General features: G+C 47.9%; 1 protein-coding gene and 1 long non-coding RNA gene across 4 annotated transcripts in view; one reads left to right on the top strand and one right to left on the bottom strand.

The window, feature by feature from the left end:
• Positions 1-545: 545 nt before the first annotated feature.
• Positions 546-21,696, bottom strand: part of LOC146782782 (uncharacterized) — a 150,978-nt gene continuing 129,827 nt past the window's right edge. For all 3 annotated transcript variants that reach the window (XM_085636836.1, XM_085636835.1, XM_085636834.1), the window contains exon 3: positions 546-4,989. In XM_085636836.1, coding sequence (XP_085492962.1) covers positions 4,135-4,989 — 855 coding nt within the window. In that variant the 3' untranslated portion in view covers positions 546-4,134. The remainder of the gene's footprint in view (positions 4,990-21,696) is intronic.
• LOC146782783 (uncharacterized) overlaps positions 19,763-21,696 on the top strand; it is a 75,214-nt gene continuing 73,280 nt past the window's right edge. The window contains exon 1 of the long non-coding RNA XR_014971917.1: positions 19,763-20,058. This is a non-coding gene — a long non-coding RNA (uncharacterized LOC146782783). The remainder of the gene's footprint in view (positions 20,059-21,696) is intronic.

The following is a 21,696-nucleotide window of genomic DNA, read 5'->3' as shown; positions in this document are numbered from 1 at the left end:
ATCGGAGGCAACAGAGCAGACACTTCTCCACGTAAAGCCTTCTCTGAGAGAAGTGTGCCGCCCTTCTGCACATGAGCTTCAGTGCCTGAGGTATCGGAGGCAACAGAGCAGACACTTCTCCATGCAAAGCCTTCTCTGAGGGAAGTGTGCTGCCCTTCTGCATATGAGGGGAGAGGAGTTGGCCTAACGGCTAGGGCGCTCGACCTCGGACCTGAGGAACTGGGTTCGAGTCTCGGTAATGACGCTGAACATCCTGTGATTCTGGGCAAATCACTTAATCTCCCCGTGCCTACCAAAAAAATGAATGTGTGTCCTCATGTAACTAACTGGTGCTATGTAAAGCGCTCTGATACCTGATTGGATTCGGGTCAAGTATGCGCTATATAAAACTCGGCCAAAAAACACAAATATGAGCTTCAGTGCCTTCGGCATCAGGGATAAGATAGCACAATACAAATGCAACTGCAGTACAATGCAATATCTCATGCAGCCAAGGTCCTTGAAGCACACTCAAGAAATAAATACAGCCAACAACGCCAGAATTAGCCAGGGTCAATTTAGTAAAGCACATCAGGGTGCACAAGGACATGGTTACAACTGGAACAAAACACGACGTAAATGGACATCTGCGTTAAAGAGAGCGCAGACTGCAAGGTCCAAAAAACAGACATCTCACTCAGTGGTCATTTTCCCTTCTTGTCATAAAAAGCGGTGGATCCTCTATACCATCAGTTCTGTTTGGTTCATTGTAGTACAAGTCCAGGTGAAGTTTTATTCCTCGAAGGTCTCTGTCGTTGAGGCGGTATTTGTTCTTCCTTCCGCACTCGTTGCATTTTGCTCCAAAGGTGGTTTCTGATTTTCATCGCCTTCAGGTGGTGGTTGTCTCACTTCCCTGTCTTTTTCTTTATCCAGATCCACAGGGCCAAGGTTTACTACAACGTTTAGATGTTGGAATCATGGAATGTGCCCTATCTGTTCACAAGCACATCAGTTCTTATCAGTCCTATCATTACTCTCTGTTTTACGGTGTAGAAGAAGCCATTCCTCTAACAACATGTACTTGGCATCTCAATTCAATTCAATTCATTTTTTTATTGTTTGATTAATTAAAATCTTTACAATTCCCCATCATATTTACATATAATCGCAATACAATTACAAGGAGTATAAAAAGTACTATTACATTACGTTAAATACATTTACGATAATTCCTGCTCACAAAAACCTTCTAGTCGGTGCTTACATGGCGGCTATGTTACACGCCGAAACCCTAATGATAATGACTTTATTTGACTTTACTGTGTATTTCAGCTTACAAAGGGACGTGGCTTGCTGCCCACATAATTAATATGGTGGAAGGATTATGAAAACTTGGCATCTCATGTTCTCCTTCAGTCGTGCAGGTGTTTCGGTGGTTGCTACAGCTTAGTGTCGGATCATTATAACTCCAGGGGTGACCACCTCTGGGGGGCGCCACATTCCACAGAACGCTGCTGTCAAAGGTCTATCTTTGAGTTCTGCACAGAGCAGCTTCCCTCCGATGATAGCTTCTCTTAGTAAGCTACTCATTTAGGGCATATTTATGAGCCCTTTGTGCCGCCGGAGCACCAATTTTTGTGACACTCCGGTAGCGCAAACCTTGAAATCATATCTATGAGGCCACGCAAAGCCACTTTGCGTAGCTTTGAAAGGTCTCCCAATTATGGAGTAAGGCATGGCAGTGCAAATCGCTGCGTTACCTTACTCTGTGCTCAGGAGGCGTTCCATGGGCGTTCCTACGCGACACCCATGGTTTTTTATGCTTCCCCAGATTTACAAAACCATGTAAACCTGGGGAAGCGCCAAAACCTTACGCCTCCCAAGGTGAGGCGTAACGAGGATAAACAACTCTATTTCTCATCGTTTATTCCTCTTTCCGTTTGTCCTGCAGAAAGAGAAAAACGCGTCTCAGGATTGTGCCTCTTCCTGCACAAACACAATCCTGCTGACAACATAGGCACCAGTACATCATGGTGCAGGGGTGCCTGCGTTGGTGCTAGGCTGCCGAAATGGCACCAGCGCTGGTGGAAAGAACAGGAATGCACAGTATTGGATAAATACGGTGCCTTCCTGCCCATTCACTTCGATTTAGGGCAGCGCAGCAAGGTGAATTTCTGCACTGTCCTACATCAAAACCCACAAATTAGGCCCTTCGTTTTTTTGTAATCTTGCTGAACTGAGCGTGGTGTTTAAGAGCAAAGTATTTGGGTGGCACCAATAGCTCCGTGCGATTGAGTGGCATTTCTCAACTGCATATCAAATGCTTATAAAGGAATACATTGCATTCAATGAATGCTACTCACAAACGCTGCTTTGTCAAGCCGGTTTAAATAATTAAAACAATAACTCAAACACCTTGCTAGCCCAGACCTATTCGCTTTGCCAGTGCTTGTTTTCCTTAAGAAATAAACGGTTCCATACCGTGTTCTTAATTAATCCGAAGAGGACCCATGAAGTTCTTACAGGTGAGAGCTGTTGACGCGTCAGAAGCTTTGTAGGGATCGGTGAAAGAGATGGTGCACAGACTGGGGGGCGCCAGCGGGTAAAGGGCGCTGGTGGGTATTCCAGGGGTATTGCCAGCCAGGTACAAAGGTGCGTGGGGTTGAACTTTGTAAAACGTCCTGCTCAGGGCTTTAAGTGGGCTGGGTCTCACCGGTGCTGAGCACCGGCAGTTTTTTAAAGGGGACCTCGGAACGGGTCCCTATGGGGCACAACATTCAGTTTTTAGTGCTTTCCAGGGTCTGGTAACAGGATATCGAGGCATAAATATCTCCAGGCAAGATAGCGTGTCTGAAATATTGCTTACAAACAATATTACCCCACTGGGGGGAAGACTAGAAAATATACACCCAGAGGAAAATAATTCTGTAAAGGGTATTTAGGCCACCACATGTATGCCAAACAGTTTGTTTGTCATTGATATTCCGACTGGCCTATAGGACAACCAGGCAGTGTTCAATGTACTGATGTGACAGGTCAGTGTTTGGCCTGTTTTCTGGCTGCTTGTGGGACAATTTTGTGGTCTGCTGGGCGGATTTTCCCTGTTGATTTACTTGCTATTAAAACAAACATTGCTTGCAGCAAGCTTAAATTCATGCACTCGTCTATACTTTGCAAAATACAGCCTGCGTGTCTTTACAAGTTAAAAACTGCCCCAACTTTTAAACATTGCCCACTTTTTTAGCTGTCTAATTCACTAATTAGGGCCACTTTTGTTTTGGTGTCTGAGCCTAGTTTCTGTCCCAGTCAGATCCTGTATTCTGACATACATCTCTTGTCACACCCAAATCTGCTTGTTCTACTGTTTACATGGCTTGTATCCCAGGTCTACATCAGCATTGCTGACCTGTCGATATGTACCTGGGTAAACCTTCAGGAGTGTGGACTTTATATCACACTAGGGTTTGCACAAAGTCGGAATTATCTGGCCCACTTGTTATATGAGGCATAGTACCATTTAAAGGCTGCTTTATGGGGGTTCAAAAACCAGGCAGAATGCACTAGCAGGAACAAATTTCAATTTGCCTATAGAGTGAGCAGTGCACTTGTTTAGTGCAGTTTGTGTGCTGCACCCATGCAGTTTGTGAATGGAAGGCCTAAAAGTCCTCATGTGGTGGGGAGCCAAGTTACACTCCTTGCCCTTTTCTAACTTGCCTCTGGGAGAAATAAATAAAGAGATATTTTAAATACAAGAGAGGCTTCTTCTGTTTAAACACTGGCCTATGATGTTTCAGCCTTTTGTGATGTTGAATGAATGTCTTCTGCGGGGCATTGCAAGCTAGGTGAGGGGTGCAATATTGCACGTGAACTCCAGCTGCCTATTCCCGACTGCATGTTAAAATATCAATACAAAACTATCCACAAGAAACAATATAAACTCCAAAAAATTGCCATGCACAATATCGTCGATGTAGACAAACACAGGGGAGTATTCATTTTCTGTTCTAACTCTACATCTAGTCCTTGCCGATACTGCACAAGCAAATATCCTGCAGTGGACATTGGTACAAGTCAAAATTATGGTACTCCATCCCCTACTATAATTTGCTTTAGAGTTCCAAGAGGTGGTCGCTGAGAAGCCTGTGTGTCAGAGTTTTACTGAAATTCCCAATTGCTTCCGATGATGCGTTGGACAAGCTCTGCTCCTGGAAAATCCATGATCATCACCCCACCGGACCGTGTCCTGCCGGCTACCTCCCTTTCTAGGAAGCTGAAGAGCTGAGGGTTTAACTTCTTAGCTAGAGCCTTTGGGGTGAAGAGCAGCCAGTGGGCCCCGGAGACGTAGGTGACATAGGTAGTCTGGGGATCACCCCTGAATGCGGTGGTGATGTGGTTTTCCACCACATTCCACTTCTTGTTGGCATTTGTCACTTCATAATCATCAGATATCCTGAAGTTACCGGGATAGAGGATCCCCAGCGGATCTCTGGGAGGGTTAAAATTCTGGAGTATGATGATCTTTCCCCTGGCTTCCCCTAGGCTGGGAACTCGGCTGGTCCTTAAAAACCACTGGCTTCCTGCTCCCTCCACGTAGAGGGTGACCGTCTCCTTGAAGGTGCGGGTGTTGTTGAAAGGATTGTGCTCTTCCTTCACGCGCATAAGGATGGTCTCCCGTGGGTGGTCCTGCAGGAAGAGAATTGTATCCCGCAGGACATCAGCATAATCGGCACGTTGGTAAATCACACCATGGTGGATTCGCAGATGATCTTCATAATGGCGGCATCGGATGTCCACAAATCGTATCCCGGCTTCATACTGCTTCAGGAGCGGCCATCTCTGGCACTGGGCAATAGCACCACCGTAGAAGGCCATAGTGTCGTGAGTGCCCGGCATGGCGATGTCAGCTAGGGACTTCCCATCAGGGAGGGAAGACATCCAGTCAGGCCATACCACTGCTGGGGTGTCAGTTCTGTCAAAGGCTGGTGTCTGCTGTGGTTTGGCTGCTGCTACCTGTGAATGAGATTGCATAAGAAACCATTAGATATCAGCAGTAATAATAATAATCCACATTTGTAAAGCACGAACAATCACCCGTAAGGGTCTCTAGGCGCTGGGGGGCGTCAGGAAGATTAAGCAACCTATTAACCAGAGTCACCTGGTGCTGAGCTGACCTGCCGCCGGGGCCGGGGATCGAACCATGATCCCCAGATTCCGGAGTCAGTCGCCCTGGCCACGGCGCCACACCTCTTCCACACAGCAGTATGGAGATGCTCACAACTTTTTTAATGCATTTGCCCTCCCATTAAAGTTATCTGCTTTCAATGCAGGTGTGCTACGTGTACTCCTTGCAGTTTAACCCTGAAAGCTTCCATAGCTTATTTGAAGCTTGCAATGATAGTATTACTGCAAGCTTCTGAAGAAGCCATGCAACCAGGATTATTGATTTTTCTACCAGTGACATCTACTTAGGCCTACATTTAGGTTTAGAATATGTTGCTGCTGTGAACTGATGCATGTTTTGCTCTGCCTCATTTAGAGTTGTGGAAACTGCTGAGTTTCAATGGAAGAGGTGGATATGAATATGAAATAACATAGTAAATAACATGGGCTAAGAGGAAACTCCCAGTCAGTGTCAATTTTTTTTTCGTTTGCATAAAGATACCTCTGCCTTGGGGATGTGTTCTTGTTAATAAATAAAAAAAATGTCTAGACTACCAGTATGATATTTTTGCTGAAAGTGCTCCTGCTGTGCTGGCAGGGATCTCAAGATTCAGCGGGTGTTCAGTGCTGAGATGAGGAGGATGAGTCCTCCGCTGGCCCGGCTGATTGGCAGACTATCTGCAAATCTCTTAATGATACCATTAGTCTTGCTGGAGGTGTACTCTTCCATTAGCTTTGCTTCAAAATATATTTTATTCAGTGCATATGAAAAATATTTTTTTTAAACTCAGTAATATTTTGTAGCTGGGCTCGGGTAGCACCCAACTGCTACCCAATGGCTTTAAAATATTCAGGAAAGGGCCACACCCCTTGATCATAAAAAAAATGGGGAATCCCATGTCTATTGTCCAGGCAGTCAGGATTCAGCATCCCAACATTTGAGTATCTCCCACCAGCAAAGAATGTTTTTGCTGTTACATGATCCAGCTGGTGCACCTGATCAGCGGCTACAGTTTCTCACTTTCTAGTCCTCTATCATACTGAGGATGGTGGGTGTATTTCCTTGTGGTCACAATCCCCCCTGATAAGCCCAAGCTATAGCTGCACAATACATCTACATGAAAGAGCGACGGCCACCAAAGTGTGCTTTGATGTCAGCATGGTGACGCCAAGCTGGCCCTCACCCAAAATGCAATGGCTGGGCAAAGGAGCATGGCCTTAATATGTAAGCTACACCATTTCTCCATCATCTCGCCTCTTCACAGGCTCCCCACAGAGGATGGGCAATGAGTAGGCTGTCCAGTTTTAGGTTTAAACTGATAATAACTGATAAAACCCCATCGTAAGGGAAATAGCCCTCACCAATGTAAACCTATCAACACTGGAAAAAACCCTGCACAACCACAAACTAAATGTCATTCAAAGATTGGTAAAGGAGAGTGAAAGAGTCATTTTTATTTCTTCCTAAAAGGGCCAATACAATGTAACTTTATTATATAAGATAGCAGTAATGAAGACTGGGCTAACATTCTGCTTGAGTTTTGTTGTTTAGGGATGTCACTAAAATATTGTTTCTTCTTACTTTTTTTCATTTTTGTGGTCTTTGGTCTAAAGATACAAGAGTTAGAAGCATGCTTTAGGTGGTTTTTATTTATTATATACATTAGCGAACCAGGAAATATCAAAATCATATTAGAATTTTTGGCTATGTTTGAGTCTTTCACTGATAGGAACAATGTAGGTTTCATAAAAATCTTGCCCAATATGTACCATCACATTTACCCACAGAGAATGGGTAAAAAACCTTAACACATCAGCCCCCTTTTCTAGTGAGTCAGTATTGATAGTAGGTAAATTGCCAAACGCCCCAGGCTTTAAACATTCGATGCAAGGTATAGTAACAGGTACATGTGAAAAGAGTGCAGTCACAAAGCATCTGGGATACTGGTGAAAACATGACACCAGACTTTTGGAAAACATGGAACGCACTGTCACCTGGAATGCTGCTGCAAAAAGTTCTTACCAAGTTCAATAAAGATTGGAGTGATATTGTTTGTATTTACAGTGATTCAGCTACGTATAGGAAAAAGTTGTGTTATGACCTGTCAAAATCGATACCTGAGCTGAAGTGCGTCCCTGTAAGAGATCCTTGCCACTTGTTAGATGGCATGCTGAAAGCATCTTTAAAATCTTCAGAGTAAATTAAGAATGCTATTGATTTTTTAGTCCGTTCTGGTGCACTGTTTTGTTATGCACAGAAACTAAAACACAAATATTTCTCATTTTGTGCATTGTGTGGCATCAAAAAAGAGTCATCCCGACTGTGTCACTTAGCTGGTGGTTCTCAGTCTTAGAGGCCATGAATGCTATATTATCCATGTGGCAACCGTTTACAGAACTTTTGCTGAGTGATGATGCCAAAGGCAAGAAATGTGAGGATCTTTGGTCACATATTGATAGTTTTTGGAAACAAGTATTTGCAATGCATCGTTCTCACCTTTTGGACCTTATAAGCATTTAGCCGTGTCCCTTGTTACAGGGTTCCTGACTGCCCCACACCTGGGCTGCCTACACACTGAGACAGTTTTTATCTACACACACTCACACATATACATATATAAATATATAGATGAAGGGTCTAATTAATTACACCAAGTTCCACGACATGTGACAAATGCAACTGTAGTATCACAACACAGAAATAAAAAGTTTCACTTCTTAACACTTTACATTCCTATCACACCAGGAGCAGCAAAGGTAAACATCTTGGGTAAAGATTTACATCAAATTAGTACCTGTAAATAGAAACGGTTATGGTACACCATGCCACAAATGTTACAAGAATTTAGCAGTTAGATCACTCATTCAGCATACTTATGTATTTTTCATTTACATCCGCTTTGAATACTTAGGGACAGCGGCGTCACTATGGGGGTGCGGGGGGTGCGGACCGCACCGGGTGACACCCTCAAGTGGGGTGACACCAACAGGGCCCGTCAGGAGCCGGCTTTAGGGCAGTGTGACCGGGTGCTGGCTTCCTGGGGGCGCCGTGTTTGAAAGTTTATTAAGCTTTTGAAGCACCTGCTGCAGCGTTTCTTTCCGCCAGCAATTACCAGGCCTCACATAAATGTCAAGATAACTGGTGTGATTAATTATCTTCCTGGAGAGAGATCAGTGTTTTGTAAAGTTGAGGTTTTGACTTAGGTGAAGTTAGTGCAGAGGGTTAATATGCCTGCTGCAAAGAACGTGTGCCAAGTAGATTACAGAGTGCAGATCAGCAGGTTACTGCTTTCAAAAGAGACATCCTTTTGTTACTTGCAATTTATAACTCCTAATATAGAATAGTGAACTATTAACTTTCATCATAGACCTGCATACACACCTCAAAATATACATTATTAGAACATTGATTAATGTTGCAAAAAGGGTTAATTTGGCTAGAAATAGATTCTTATTATTAAAGAAAACTCCCAACTATGCTGTTTCTTTTTCGACTCTGCGTTTGTGCTTCTCCACACCAAGCACTATACTGCCTACCAGTATGGATGACATGTGACTCCTACACTTTCAGTCCTTTGGTTTATGTATCATTTACTATACACGGATTTACACACCTATGATTGATTGTCTCTGTGTAATGTGTGTGTGATGCAAAGTGCTCGGACACCCTACACTGGTATGAGTGGCACTATATAACTGATTCAATGCATCTGAGAGAGTGTGGTTATGGTGACTTGGTCACTGTTAAAGGGTGCTAGTGAGAGAATCCGTGGTGGAGGTGGTCATTGGGGGGCGCCAACAAACATTGTCGCACAGGGCGCCACCAGCGCTAAAGCCGGCCCTGGGGCCCGTGTGCGCAGAGCAACCTAACCTTTTAGGAAGAGGACGTGCCTGTGCGCAGTGCACACTGTCTCCTCTCCTTTCTTTTATTTGCTTCCGTGTGAAATGGATCCAAAAAAGAAAATCACTTTTGCTGGAAATCAATGTCGTATTTTTCTGACATTTAATTTCAAAATGCAGCATCAGGAATAAAAGTTTAAAAATATGAAAAATAAATAACTAAATAAAGTAAGACAGAGTGGTAGCAAACTGTCCAGATTGATTTTTATTCACACCCAAACACATTAGCGCCACTTTTACAGAGTTTGCCAGTGAAGCGCTATTTTTGTTGTCTTGGCTTTGTTTTCCCTGGGCTTGGAGCTAGTGCACCAATCCTGGAGGTACTGCAATGTGAGGATTGAAAAACAAAATTTGTACTGCTGCTCTGTATCTAGGGATGTTGTCTTTTTTTTTACCATACTGCTTACGTTTTGTAAGGATATAAGCAATGGCCATTGAAATGAGTCCATTCAGGGCCCTGTTGTCATGTCCTTAACTTTTCAGGCAAAAGCACTCACTGATTTCTGAACAGTGAGTGTAAAAGCGTTAAGGTAACCATGTTGTTCCTGCTTACATTTCACATGGTTTGCAAAATGTTGCATTCCCTATGATTGTTTGCTTTTTCCAGGATGCTGTCACTTTTTTTTGTAGGCCACATATTGCTCTTGCCCAGTGCGTAATTTAAATTGAGCCGCATCCAGGTGTTTATAGCTGGCAACAATTGGGTTGTAGTTGAAGGCAGTCTGAGTTTTACTCAGTGGGGCAGTATGGTGTTCAGTGGGGGAGAGGATGTGGCACTATGGCCAGAGCTGCTGAATTTGGAACTGGGGAACCAGGTTCAGCCTTAATAACCAGTCCGCCAGACCACTCTCCTGAGAGAGCACTATCTCATGCTAGACCTTAGAAGGCTTCGCAAGACATTAGAAGCCCCGGTGTCGTAGCACCAGCAGGTGGACCCTAGCATGACAAGTGTAGGTTAACCTTCAAGGCTTGTCCACCACTATTCATACTGAAGTTCACCTCCAGTTTTGCGGCAGGCCTATGAAGCAGTACACCCTAGAACAGTGACCCTGTCACTGAGATCACAGGACCCTTGAGAAGGGCCAGCTCTAGGGCAGTGCAACCGGTGTGACCGCACCAGGTGCTCACTTTCGGTGGAGGCATCATTTTTGCAAGTATATTATGGTTTTAAAAGCGCTTGCTGCCTCCTTCCTGGCCTCCAGTAATTTTTGGTAACAATAAAAATGTCATGATGACTCTGGTGATTAATGTTCTTCCTAGAGAGAGATCGGAATTTTGTCTAATGGAAGATTTGACTCATGGAAAGGTAGCTCAGAGGGTTAATGTACCTGCTGCAAAGAACATGTACCATGCAGATCACAAAGTGCACATAATGTAAATAGGCCAGTGGGCTACTGCTTTTGTCAGAGAGATCCTTTTGTTACTTGCAGTTTATAAGTTAAAATCCTAACATAGAACAGTGAGCTATTAACTGTCATCTACTCCGCAGCAACACAAGTCAAATTTTTTATTAACTTTTGATACGTTTGAGCAACAAACAATTTATTAGTTTAAATGGTGAGATCATGCTGCAGATCTTGCATTATGAGGCAAATATGGCAGAGCCATTATTATTTAGAAAACATTTGCAAACTAGGATTTTTAGCCATTCATGTTTGAACTGCTGTTTTGGTAAAGGGAGAAGTGCTGATGACAAACTCCATGGCTCGGAGACAAATGGCTTGTGCTTCCACATTTTATCGTATTTGGGGACATTCTGTGATTAGAAGCATATCCCACTTTGTGAACACATTTTACTGTCAATAACTCATTATAACCTTAAATAATCATGTGTATCCATTGGTTGATAAAACTGGGCAGTGAAACCAAACAAATACAAAAAATTGGGATGTTTGCGCATTCTGGCCACGCCTCTGGCTCTGCCCACTGATCCAATCCTTGGGTTATTCCCGCCCTTTGATTCTCCGCCCACAGTTCCCCTACTATTTTTTCCCCCACTTCGACCACTGATATATCGTGTTGATGGATAGTGGGAACACCACACCAGTAAAAAGTACCATACCTATGATATTATAAATTCCAATAAACTGTTGACTAGCAGGTAGCCCACTGTACAACCTGATTAACGAATCATTATCACACTGTTGTTAACAGGCACATTTTGTAAATATAGGAGCTACATTTACAAACGTTACTAAGGATTCTGTATGGTCCCGTTATTTGCCAACTGTGTCCACTGGCGGACTCGGGGCGGAGGAGGTCCATGCGGTAAGTCGTGAGGGGGTGACACCATGAGTTACCCGCACCGGGTGACACCAACCCTAGTGACGCCACTGCTTAGGGAAACACTCTATTGTAATCTGTATAAAAAAGTAATAAAACTATCTTTGTCTCGTCCTTATCTGAACATTGTAGGTACACGTGGTGTTTCTCACCCAAAGAAGGCATCTTTGGAGTCTGGAGGCCGAAGTTTACCAGTGCGGATTCCGAATTTTTATAATGTGTTCCAATAAATATTGAAAAGTTGCACGAAATAAGCTGAGCACACCTGATATCTGTGTATAGTTTTTAACGGTTTTTAAAGTGAAAAAATACAGATATAAAAAATGAAAAGGCAGAAGTGGTAAAAAAGAGAACTTCACAGAAGAAGCTGTGATCTTACCTTTCCCATGGTGACGGTTGTTCAGTGGATTTGATTCCGGACAGACAGACAACAGACTGTATATACTTTTCCGGGAGAGAGGGCCGCAAGCTCAACGAAGAGTATTTTCTGAGCATGTAGCAAAACGTATAGGTGGATTCTAGAGACAGTGAAAGACTGACTACTTGCTTTAGACTATTTGAAACAGGAAATGATGGCTGTCTGAGCAACAGATGAGTGTATAATGGAGATCGTAGTAGACCCTATATTTCTGAAACGGTTATTGTCTTCCCTTAGATCTGGGGCGGTTTAAGGCAACCGGTTTAAGGCAAACTGTGTGCCACTCTTTTTCACCTGAGACATTTACATATTTTTGTTGCAATTTTTATATAACGCTAACTCGACCCGAAGGAATTGCCGCTGACCGCGGCCCCCGCAGGGGGCCACTCGGCGGTCGGTGCCTTAGTGGCCCCGGGGCCCCCGGTTACCCCTCCCCACTCTCTCCTTCGGGGGGGGGGGGCAGGGACTCAGACTGGTGCCCCCCATCCGTGTCAGGGCCGGAAGTGACGCGCAATGCGCGTCACTTCCGGGCCCAGGTGTGAGGGGGAGGCTATTTAGCCTTCCCCCACCCTCACTGGCGACCTCTTTGTCGCCCACCTCGCCTTTTTCGGTCGCTGTCGCCTCGTAGCTGCGATCCCGACCCCCACGCCGGTTTGGTGTTCTTCGTCAGCAACGGTGAGTCTTGCTGCTCCCACTCCGCCCCGGCCCCGTCCCTGGGCAGTACCAGGTCGACGGGGCCCTGTGGCTCGGATGGCCACGGGCGGAGGGGGCGCAAGATGGGGGTTGGGGTAGCGTAGTAAGCGGTTGCTACGGTTTAGTGGCGCCGGCAAATGAGCGGTAGTCATCCCACGCGTCGCTGTAACAGCACGGTAGCTGGGACTCAGCCCGCGAGCTCGGGCTAATCACTCTGCAGAGGGTGGCGGGCGGTCATCGTTCATTCGTGGGGGCTCCCCCCCGCTTACACTCGTGTTTTGGGAGAGAACAATATCCCCCAGTCACAGCCCCACCCCAGAGGCCGCAGCTGCCCATGTCACGCTGCATACGTGGGTCAGTCGGAGCTTTTTAAATTCTATTCCGTGGCACACCGCGTGGCCAGTCGCCCCCCGTTCTGTTTCTCAGGGGCCGCGGGATTACCACAGAAGCGCCCAGGGTTTCACAGCTTTGTGCAGGGCGCCATGGGTCCTGGTGCAAACAAGGGTTTGGTTTTTGCCGCGGCATGCGGGTACCCAGTCCATTGCGGCAGATATTCAACGTCCTGCGCTAACTCACTGGGTCTAGAACAGGCGCACGGTTTCCGTGGCATGTGTTCAACTTAGGGATCTACTCACAGCTTTACAAAGCTCTTTTCGATTCGGGTGGGCGGGGCCACGAGCTTTTCACTGTCGATTGATAACCCCCCTCCCCCGCGAGCTCCGAAGTATGCGGGGGGCTTTGTTGGTATTGACCCGGCGGCTGCGTCACCATCAAGTGTGAGGGCCGGCAGGGTCGAAGCACAGTGCGAATGGGGTCCGTCGCGTTCTGCAACTAGCTCATTTGGTAGAGTATGAGACACTAAAACTTAAACAACGAGGGTTCGATCCACACAGTGACGATTTCTTTGCCACGCGGGACAGCCAATTAGGGGGGGGGGGGGTTCGATCCTCGCGGCCTCAAGTTGGGGGTCGGACCTTGGCGCCACACTTATCGAATGGCAGTTTTGTGCGCAGCGGGTGCTCAGGTGCAACGCTACGATACCTGTGCGGCGAGTTCGCGCTCGCTCATTTAAATATGTGTATATATAAATTGTATTCCGAATGACGCGCCTAGTGCCTGCATGGGGTAGGAAAACAGGGCACTCAGGTAAAGCGATCCAATACCTGTGGGCTGATGGCGCGCTACATACATATGGCAACAGGTAATAGTGGCTGCCCATATATGCGTGTCACGATGCCAGTGCAGGCATTGCTCGCGGGTTGTTGCTCCAAGAAACTCGAGCTCACAGGATTGCCTTGGGAGCGAAGCGCCCAGTGCCTACACGGGAGAGAAAATGCGGCACTCATGTGAAGGGCATCAATACCTTAACCTCAATTTCCGATAACTGCGGCCTTTTTTCCCCGCTGCATAACGGATACAGGCATGCCCAGGTTCGCGATCTCAATCGGCTTGGTGCGTTTGAATCCTGGGCCCGCGTCCGCATTCTGGGTGATTCACTTAATCTCCCCGCGCCGGAATGTAACCGGTGTTCATTTAAAGCGCCGTCTTTCCGTCGCGCTGCACAAACCTGCATTGAATGAATAAGGTAACCGATGCTCCTGTAAAGCACCGTCATACCTTCGCGCAGTACAAACCTGCATTAAATAAATATTTTGATTTCCTGCCGATTTTGGTGCTGGTAACCAGGGTTCAATCATTCTCGGGTCGCGTCAACATCCTGTGATTCCGGCCAAATCATTTAAGTTCCCCATGCCTGAATGCGTAATGTAAATACGGTGCTCGTGTAAAGCGCTCCAATACATTTGGGTCGAGTTCGCGCTATAAATAGGCAACAATCTTTACAACCTTTCAAAGAGGTGCAGCTCCCATCTTTTCGATCGGTCGTCGTCGGGTCTCCAGATTGCGGTGAGTCTTGCTGCACCCACTCCGCCCTGGCCCTGTCCCTGGGCAGTACCAGATCGACAGGGCCCTGTGGCGCGGTGGGCCACGGGCGGAGGGGGCGCAAGATTAGGGCGAGGGTGGCGACTTTAAAGGGCAGTGACGCGGTCCGCCGGCCGAATTTATCGGTGTACCGAGGGACGTAGCCCCGATTGGTAGGGCTCCTGATGGGGCGCTGCCGACATTGGTAATAGGAAACGAGGTTCGAAGCCTCGGCGTCGGCAAAACATCCCGTGATTCTGAGCAATTCACTTAATCTCCCCGTGCCCAACAAGAAACAAGCATTTACGCACGTTTAAACTATTCACTGCCCAGATGTGTAAATTTAGACGGTGATTATGACATTCGAGCACCTGTGTGGCCCGGTGATCAAAGGCATATCATTTGGTTTGAATTACGCGCCTAGTGCCTGGTTGTGTAATGTAATTAGGGCACTCAGGTAAAGCGCTCAAATACCTTCAGGGGCGATGGCGCGCTGCATAAATATGCAACAGGTTGCTCCTGACACTCGCTCACGCAAGATGGTACTTGTGAGCGAAGCGCCCAGTGCTTAGATTTAGAAGTTTAAATACGGCACTCATGTGAAGCGCAGCACCACCTTCGGTCGAGCTCGCGCAATTATGTTGATCCATCGAGATTGGTGACGGGGCGGCCGGGGTCCAACAGGAATTGGGGGCTGCCTAGAGTGCATAATCACGGAGTTTTGGACTTGTCATGTAAGCGCTCCAATACACTTTGTGCTATGCAGCCGGCGCTCTTGCAAGCGCTTCAATGCGTTCGTGTGGAGCTCGCGTGATCTGGGGCATTCAAGCATGTTAATATTGTACGGCGAGACTTAAGTAAGGCGCCACAATACCTCGTTCGAACGCGATTGAGGTACTGAGTCACCAGTGCCCTGGGTAGGGTCAATAGGATGCTCATGCGCGTGCAAAGTAAAAGAATGGGGGTTCGACGGTAAGAAGCCGCACACCCTGCGCCGGGGGAGCCGTTACGAGACTAGCGTCGGTTCACGGCCCTAATACACCAGCACTGCAAAGCTGGGAGCTGCCGGGGTCCCCGCTGATCGCGGGCGGTGCAACACATGTGGTGCTCCCTGGTTAAGGTTATCTCCCCCCCCCTCCCGCTGCAGTTGGGGGTGGGGGTGGCATGCAGTGGGCTGCGGCAGGCGCAATGGACCTGGCGCGGGGGGATCGTTTAGTATGGTACGAATCCTGTAAGCTCCCCGTGCTTGAATGTGTAATGTAATAAGGTTCTCAGGTAAAGCGCTCCAACACCTTCAGGTCGCGTTCGCGCCATATAATTATGCAACATGTATTGCTGGCTTCCTATAAGGCAGATAAATGACACAAGTGCATGCATTGTTCACATACGCGATTACGGCCATTAATAAACCCCCCGCACGTCAATGGATAATCTGGTGCGGTACTCGCATGATCTGGTTCGGGGAGCTGGTAATATGGTATGAATGTCTTAAGCACCCCCTGCGTGTAGATATAATGTAAATACGGTGCTCATGTTAAAGTGCTCCAATGCCTTCCGGTCAAGTTCGCGCGATATAACTATTCATCATGTAATGGCAGGCTTCCTATAAGGCGGACACATGATACCAAGACATGCACTGTCCACATCACGCGATTACGGGTATTACTAATCCCCCCCGCTCCTCAAGGGTTAATCTGGTGCGGTGCTCGTGTGGCCGGGCACGGCGATCGTGTTATATGGTACGAATCCCCTATTCTCCCCGTGCCGGCTTGTGTAAGTACGGTGCTCATATACAGCGCTTCAATACCTTTGGCGTCGAGTTTGCGCGACACAAATATGCAACATGTATGTGCTGGCTTCCTATAAGGCAGATACTTGATACAAGTGCAGGCATTGTTCACAAAATTTGCACCAATACCTTCCGGTCGAGCGCGCGCTAGATAAATAGGCAACATGTGGTGGCTGGCTTCCTATGATGCAGACACATGATACAGGTACATGTATTACTCACAAGAAGTTGCTCGTGCCCACATTCGCGCGCATTAGGCGATCCCGGGCATTACGACTCCTCCTGCACCTGAACGGGTTATTTGGTCGGTGCTTGTGTCCGGCGCTCTAATTATTTGGTGCGCAGTACGGTTTGAGCTAATCACTAATCGACCGTGCCCGAATAAGGTATGTAAATACGGGGCTCATGTTCTGCACTCCCAACAGCTTCGGGCGGGTCACGCGGTGACTCTGGCCAGATAATTATTATCCACGTGCCTGATGATGTATATATATACGGTGCTCATGAACAGCGCGCCATTACCTTCGGGTCGAGTTCGCGCGACATATAAGTGCTAATTACAGTAAGGGTCGCGCAGTCCGATCCTGACCACACGTGACCACGTGTCGCTCGTCTCCAACCTTTTGCTGAAAGGGGGCTTGGGTCGCTTGTCATTGTTGTTGTCTCGTTACCCACCCCCATTGCTTACGGCCTCGCCCTCCCGGGTGCATCAGTCCTTGGGCAGGGCGGACCAGTGTGGGGATAGTCCTAACGTAGAACTGTCATTGCCATGTTAGTAACAGTTAAACACGGGTCGCTGCCGACAGTCTAAAAGAGGTATGCTTAAGCCCGCAACTTGGCCCCGCCAACATGCTTATATGGGCCGCCTTCAACGGTCACTGATATGGGGAACTCACACATAACTAACTGTAACCTAGACACCCGGGTGGGTGCCTAGTCGGGCAGGGCAACGCAACCGAGATAGAAAGGTAGTTATTATCTAATGCTAAAGGAAGTCTGGATTGAGCCACTAGATGGGTTAGATATGGGTGCAGCTCAGCGCCCCAATCGCATTGAATTCGGGGACGCACTGACATAGCGGCAAAAGAATAAGTGGTCACCACATAGCGCATCACTAGGGCCTAAATCACGGCACAAGGTTACCGGCGTGATTGTCCAAGTGGTTGCGGGTGCGCCGCTCGCGAGCGGATTGCAACCCGTGGTTTACCTCTGTCTCAAATCGACCGATAGTTCATGGTTAAGCCGATTGGCCTGCAGAACACTGAGCTGGGCACCATAACCAAGAGTTAGGCCTGCAGGAGGAGTAGCTGAAGGAACCATATAGGAATAGGTCCAGATGTACTTGGGGGGCATTCCCCTGCAACCAAAGACAGATTTCGGGTTGCTTCAATGAAGACCTTCCACCCGGCTGGTGGGTGGTATGGTTGTTATATAGCAAGTGTGCGGTCGTTCAAAGTTTGGTAAAGACCACGTAGAGCCCCAGGGCATCAGGGCATTATTGACCGTGCAGCATTCGCTACGTTCAGAATAGGGCCGGTATTTGCACCAAAGTTTCCGGTTGGTTCCCACAGACTTGTCTGCTCCCAAGGTTATCCTCTAGGGGTAGAACTTGAGACTAAGGGGGCATTGCCTGCTTCGGCGGCACAAATAAGCGATAGCTACGCCGGGATGGAGTTACCATGCAGGTCCTGCCACCACTGGGTTCCCCCCAGGTGATGGGATCAAGTTAGGTGGGACCGCGAAGTCTACGGTTCTTGGGAAACTTCCTGCAGTAGGGCATTCAGCAACAGATAAGGTACCAGCGTGTGAGTATCAGGTATCTGCTTTCCAGCAGCACCGTGCCCTGGGAGCTCACGCGTTGCCCTAACTCTGTGGCCCTCCCACAAGGGAGCCGGGTAGCAAAACAAGTGAATAGGCTCCTTAGGCGGGCCTCTGGCCTTCAGCTGGGTGTAATCACCATCAATTGGAGAGAGGCCCAGGTAAAAATGGGCTTTCCGTAATGCTTGGAGGACCATTGCGGTTGGTGGCACTCCCCACCGGAATCACTGGTCGCGTACGGCAGCTGCAGGAGACTGGGATCCTGGTTTACGGACACTTTTACCGCGCTATGGGTGCTGCTGTCCCAATACCTGGGGTGTCAGAGGGGCAAACACAAGGGGACATTATGACAGCGCGCAACGCTTAAGCCAAACAGATTCCCGAATCTGGTATGCCTAAGGGATCATCACTGAGGGATCCGTGGGGGCATAATTCCTATAAGGTATAAGGGATGGTGGGCAGGGGCAAGAGTCGCCCCTTGCCCATGGTCACGCGCTGGCAGTTAGGTGCACTCCCGTGCCCCAGGTTAACTATCTGAAGGGACTGTACAAATGTTAAGTAACCCTTCTCGTCATAATAGTCAAAGCGGGCAGGCCCAGGATTGTGAATAGGTGTAACCTTCCCGCTGGGGGGCGAATAGTTATCGCACATCTTCACAGGCCCCTCTATTTCAACAGACCCTATCCGATTAGGATAGCGTCTAGGGATTGGGGACATAGATGGGGCCATCTACAACTCCAGGAGCTATAGCTCACTGGTAAGTCTTGGGCCTGTGGTTATAAGGGATCTCACAGGGTTTGAGTCCCGCGAGCACTGTCAAACTGTCATGAGGTGGCAGAATGTCAAACTCTTCTGTCTGCAGGGATGGTCCCCTTCCAGCTAGTTGCAGGAAGCCCTAGATAAGAGAGGTGCAGGAAAGACTATAGCGGGTTGGTGGGGGGCCCTGGCTGCGACGGTTAGCCGCCTCCAGGGCTGTGGCGGAGTTACAGGGCGATCTGGAAGCAGGCCGGTACAAAGGGTACCTCTGCGCGGCACCACGTGGTGCCTGAGCCAAAACGAGGAGCCTCCAGAGAGGTCCCGGAAGCCGGTCGGCGCCCCGCTAGGCCTGCGGGCGGTTGTGGGCCTGAACAACCGGGGGCTTGCTATGCGACGCTCCGCCCCGAGAGGGGGGGTGTGAGTAGAATTTCAACGGCACGTGATCGTAAAAGAATCACTTGGGGGGCAGCACTTGGGGGTCGTTCCCGTGCTGCCCGGCTCATCAGGCGGGCAGGTGAAGTAGTTGGCCGCCTGCCCTTGGATCGCCCGTAAGATAACCCACCTATTACATATCCTGGAATTATGTAATAAACCTGCAGCATTTGTTACCCACTTACAACTGTTTCTTGTGTCTTCTTTGGGTAACCTAATTTGGGGGAGGGGGGAAAGCGGGGTGCCCCTGGGGGTACTATGGCGCGCTTTAAATGAGCACCAGTTACAGACATTACACAAAGGCACACCCCAGGAGAAAATGCATGCTTTCCAGGACAAAACGTCACCAAATTAGTTTCCCTAGGTTCCCCAGTCCCTCTCATGATACCAAGTAATCCACATGTCCCCCCCCCCCCGGGGGAACATGGCGGCCGGAAGCTGACGGCCGTGGCGGAGCTCCCTGATCTGTGTCGTCTGAACCGTCATTAGCGGCTAGCGGGTTGTGAGGTTTTTTCCTTTTCCCCCCTAATGTTTTTTTTTAAATGTGTCTTTCCAAAAATACTTTAAAGAATAATTATTCACCTTTGTTTTGTGAAAATACGCTCTGCAGAGCTTTTTTTGCTGCTCTCTGGAGCGTTCCAGTGAGGCGCGGACTCGATGGTGTGTGACGCCGTGGGAGGAGCGGTGTTGGAGCCTACATGGTTCCGTGTTTTGGGAGCTGCTAGGGAATGGAGGCGGAGAAATTCCAGGCGGCAGCTTCGGCAGTCTTCTCTAGGGGAGCCTGTCTTCTATCACTTTAAAGGCACCACTGGATTAGTACTTGGTCGAGCAAGCACTGTGGAGAGAGTCCGGGCAGAGGGTGAAACCCATCGTTTTGCTAACGAAGAAATCGGTACGGCTGGAGGTCGAGGTGAGGTCTGGAGGCTCCGTGAGAGGGTCTTGTGGGTTTCGGGGGGCTTTGGGAGCTCGGATTCCATCTTGCCTTCTTCCCCTTCGAGGGGTTGAAGTGGCTCAGAAACGGGTGAGAGGCGTAGGAGATGGGGCCGGAGTCTCTTTAAAGTTACTAGCTGAAGCAGCAGGGACCGGGACTGATTTAAGCCAAGAGCAGGTGAGCCGCATGGAGAAGCGAGTTAGAGGTGTTACTAGCGGTGATCTGAACTGCGACATTGCGATATCTACATCTGACCCTGTGGGCAGTCGATACACCCTACGCAATAGGGCTCCGAATACTGTCTCAGTTGTACCCAAACCTCTTGTAATTTCACCCCAATAATAGAACTTAAGGCTGTCTCCAGAAAAGGAAGTGGAAAGTACACCCCGGGTAAAGGAAGAGGCAGGAAAAAGACTAGAGGGGGGCCTTGTGTCAGGATTACGCGATCATTGAAATCCTATTACAAGGTTCTCTCTACTACCACCACTGAACGGGGGCAAGACAAAAACACCATTATGGCCACCGTCTCCACTGTCTCTCCTGCTCCTAACGCTGTCCTTCCTGGTATCATTGTTCAGCCCTCTTTGAGTTCTTTTAGTAATGTAATAGGGGGGGAGTGCATTACAAGACCGGCAGGTAATTGTACACTCTTCAGTGGAGCTATCAAATAGTTTTTCGGTATTAGAAAATCAGGGTATGGACCAGGAAGAAGACCAGGGAGATGATTGTAGAACTCCACTGGAGAAGAGAGAAGAGGCTCTTACATCTACCGCATCTGGGCCTCAATTGGCCGGACCTTCCACCCCTTTGTTATCAACTGTGCCCGGGACATTGGCTGACATCCTGATAGGTCTGAAAGAAGACATCGGCAGGAGATTTACAATCTCAGAGGCCAATCAGGTAGCCATCCAGGCCTCTTATGAATTACTGGCACAGAAAGTCGAAGAGGTCTCACAGAGAACGGATGCCTTCGAGGCAGAGATCCCCAAGATCAAGGAGGCTTTATGCTCTTCTTCCGCAATGATGGACAAGCTGGTTCAACAAAACAGGGAATTGAAAGACGATATCGAGCGTCTCGAAAATCATTCTAGAAAAAATAATGTGAAGATCTTAAATGTCCCTGAAGATCTTGAAGGGGGTGACATTAAGAATTTCGTAGTCTCCCTCTTAAAAGCAACAATCTTAAAAGACTCGTCAGAGGAGGATTTGGATTTGATGGCCGATATTCAAAGGGTTCATCGTGATCCGTATAGGAGAAAACCTGGAAAAGAGTGACCAAGGAAAATCCTGGTGAACTTCTTCACGTTTGCAATTAAGGAGAAAAACTTGTCTTTGGCCTTGAAAACTGGCCATGTGAAGTGCACTTCCCTCTCCAGCCCGTTCTCATTCTTAATTCGTTCTGATGTTTCCCATATTACCGCCACAAAGCAGTGGGAATTGGGCAAGAGGATGGCAATTTTGAATTTGTTAGGAGCTAAGACACAGTTAAGATTCCCTGCATCCCTTCGGATCATGTGGAATAACCACATGTACAATCTGTGCCAAACAGAGGAGGTTGATATTCTAATAGATAATATCAGAAAAGGAAGTGGGAGCGGAAGTGAGAGCGGGGTATAA

Source organism: Triturus cristatus, chromosome 12 (genome assembly GCF_964204655.1).
Source record: "Triturus cristatus chromosome 12, aTriCri1.1, whole genome shotgun sequence".
In the NCBI taxonomy this organism is placed as follows: domain Eukaryota; kingdom Metazoa; phylum Chordata; class Amphibia; order Caudata; family Salamandridae; genus Triturus; species Triturus cristatus.
The sequence above is the reverse complement of the archived record's forward strand: the minus strand, read 5'-3'. Positions and strand labels throughout refer to the sequence as shown.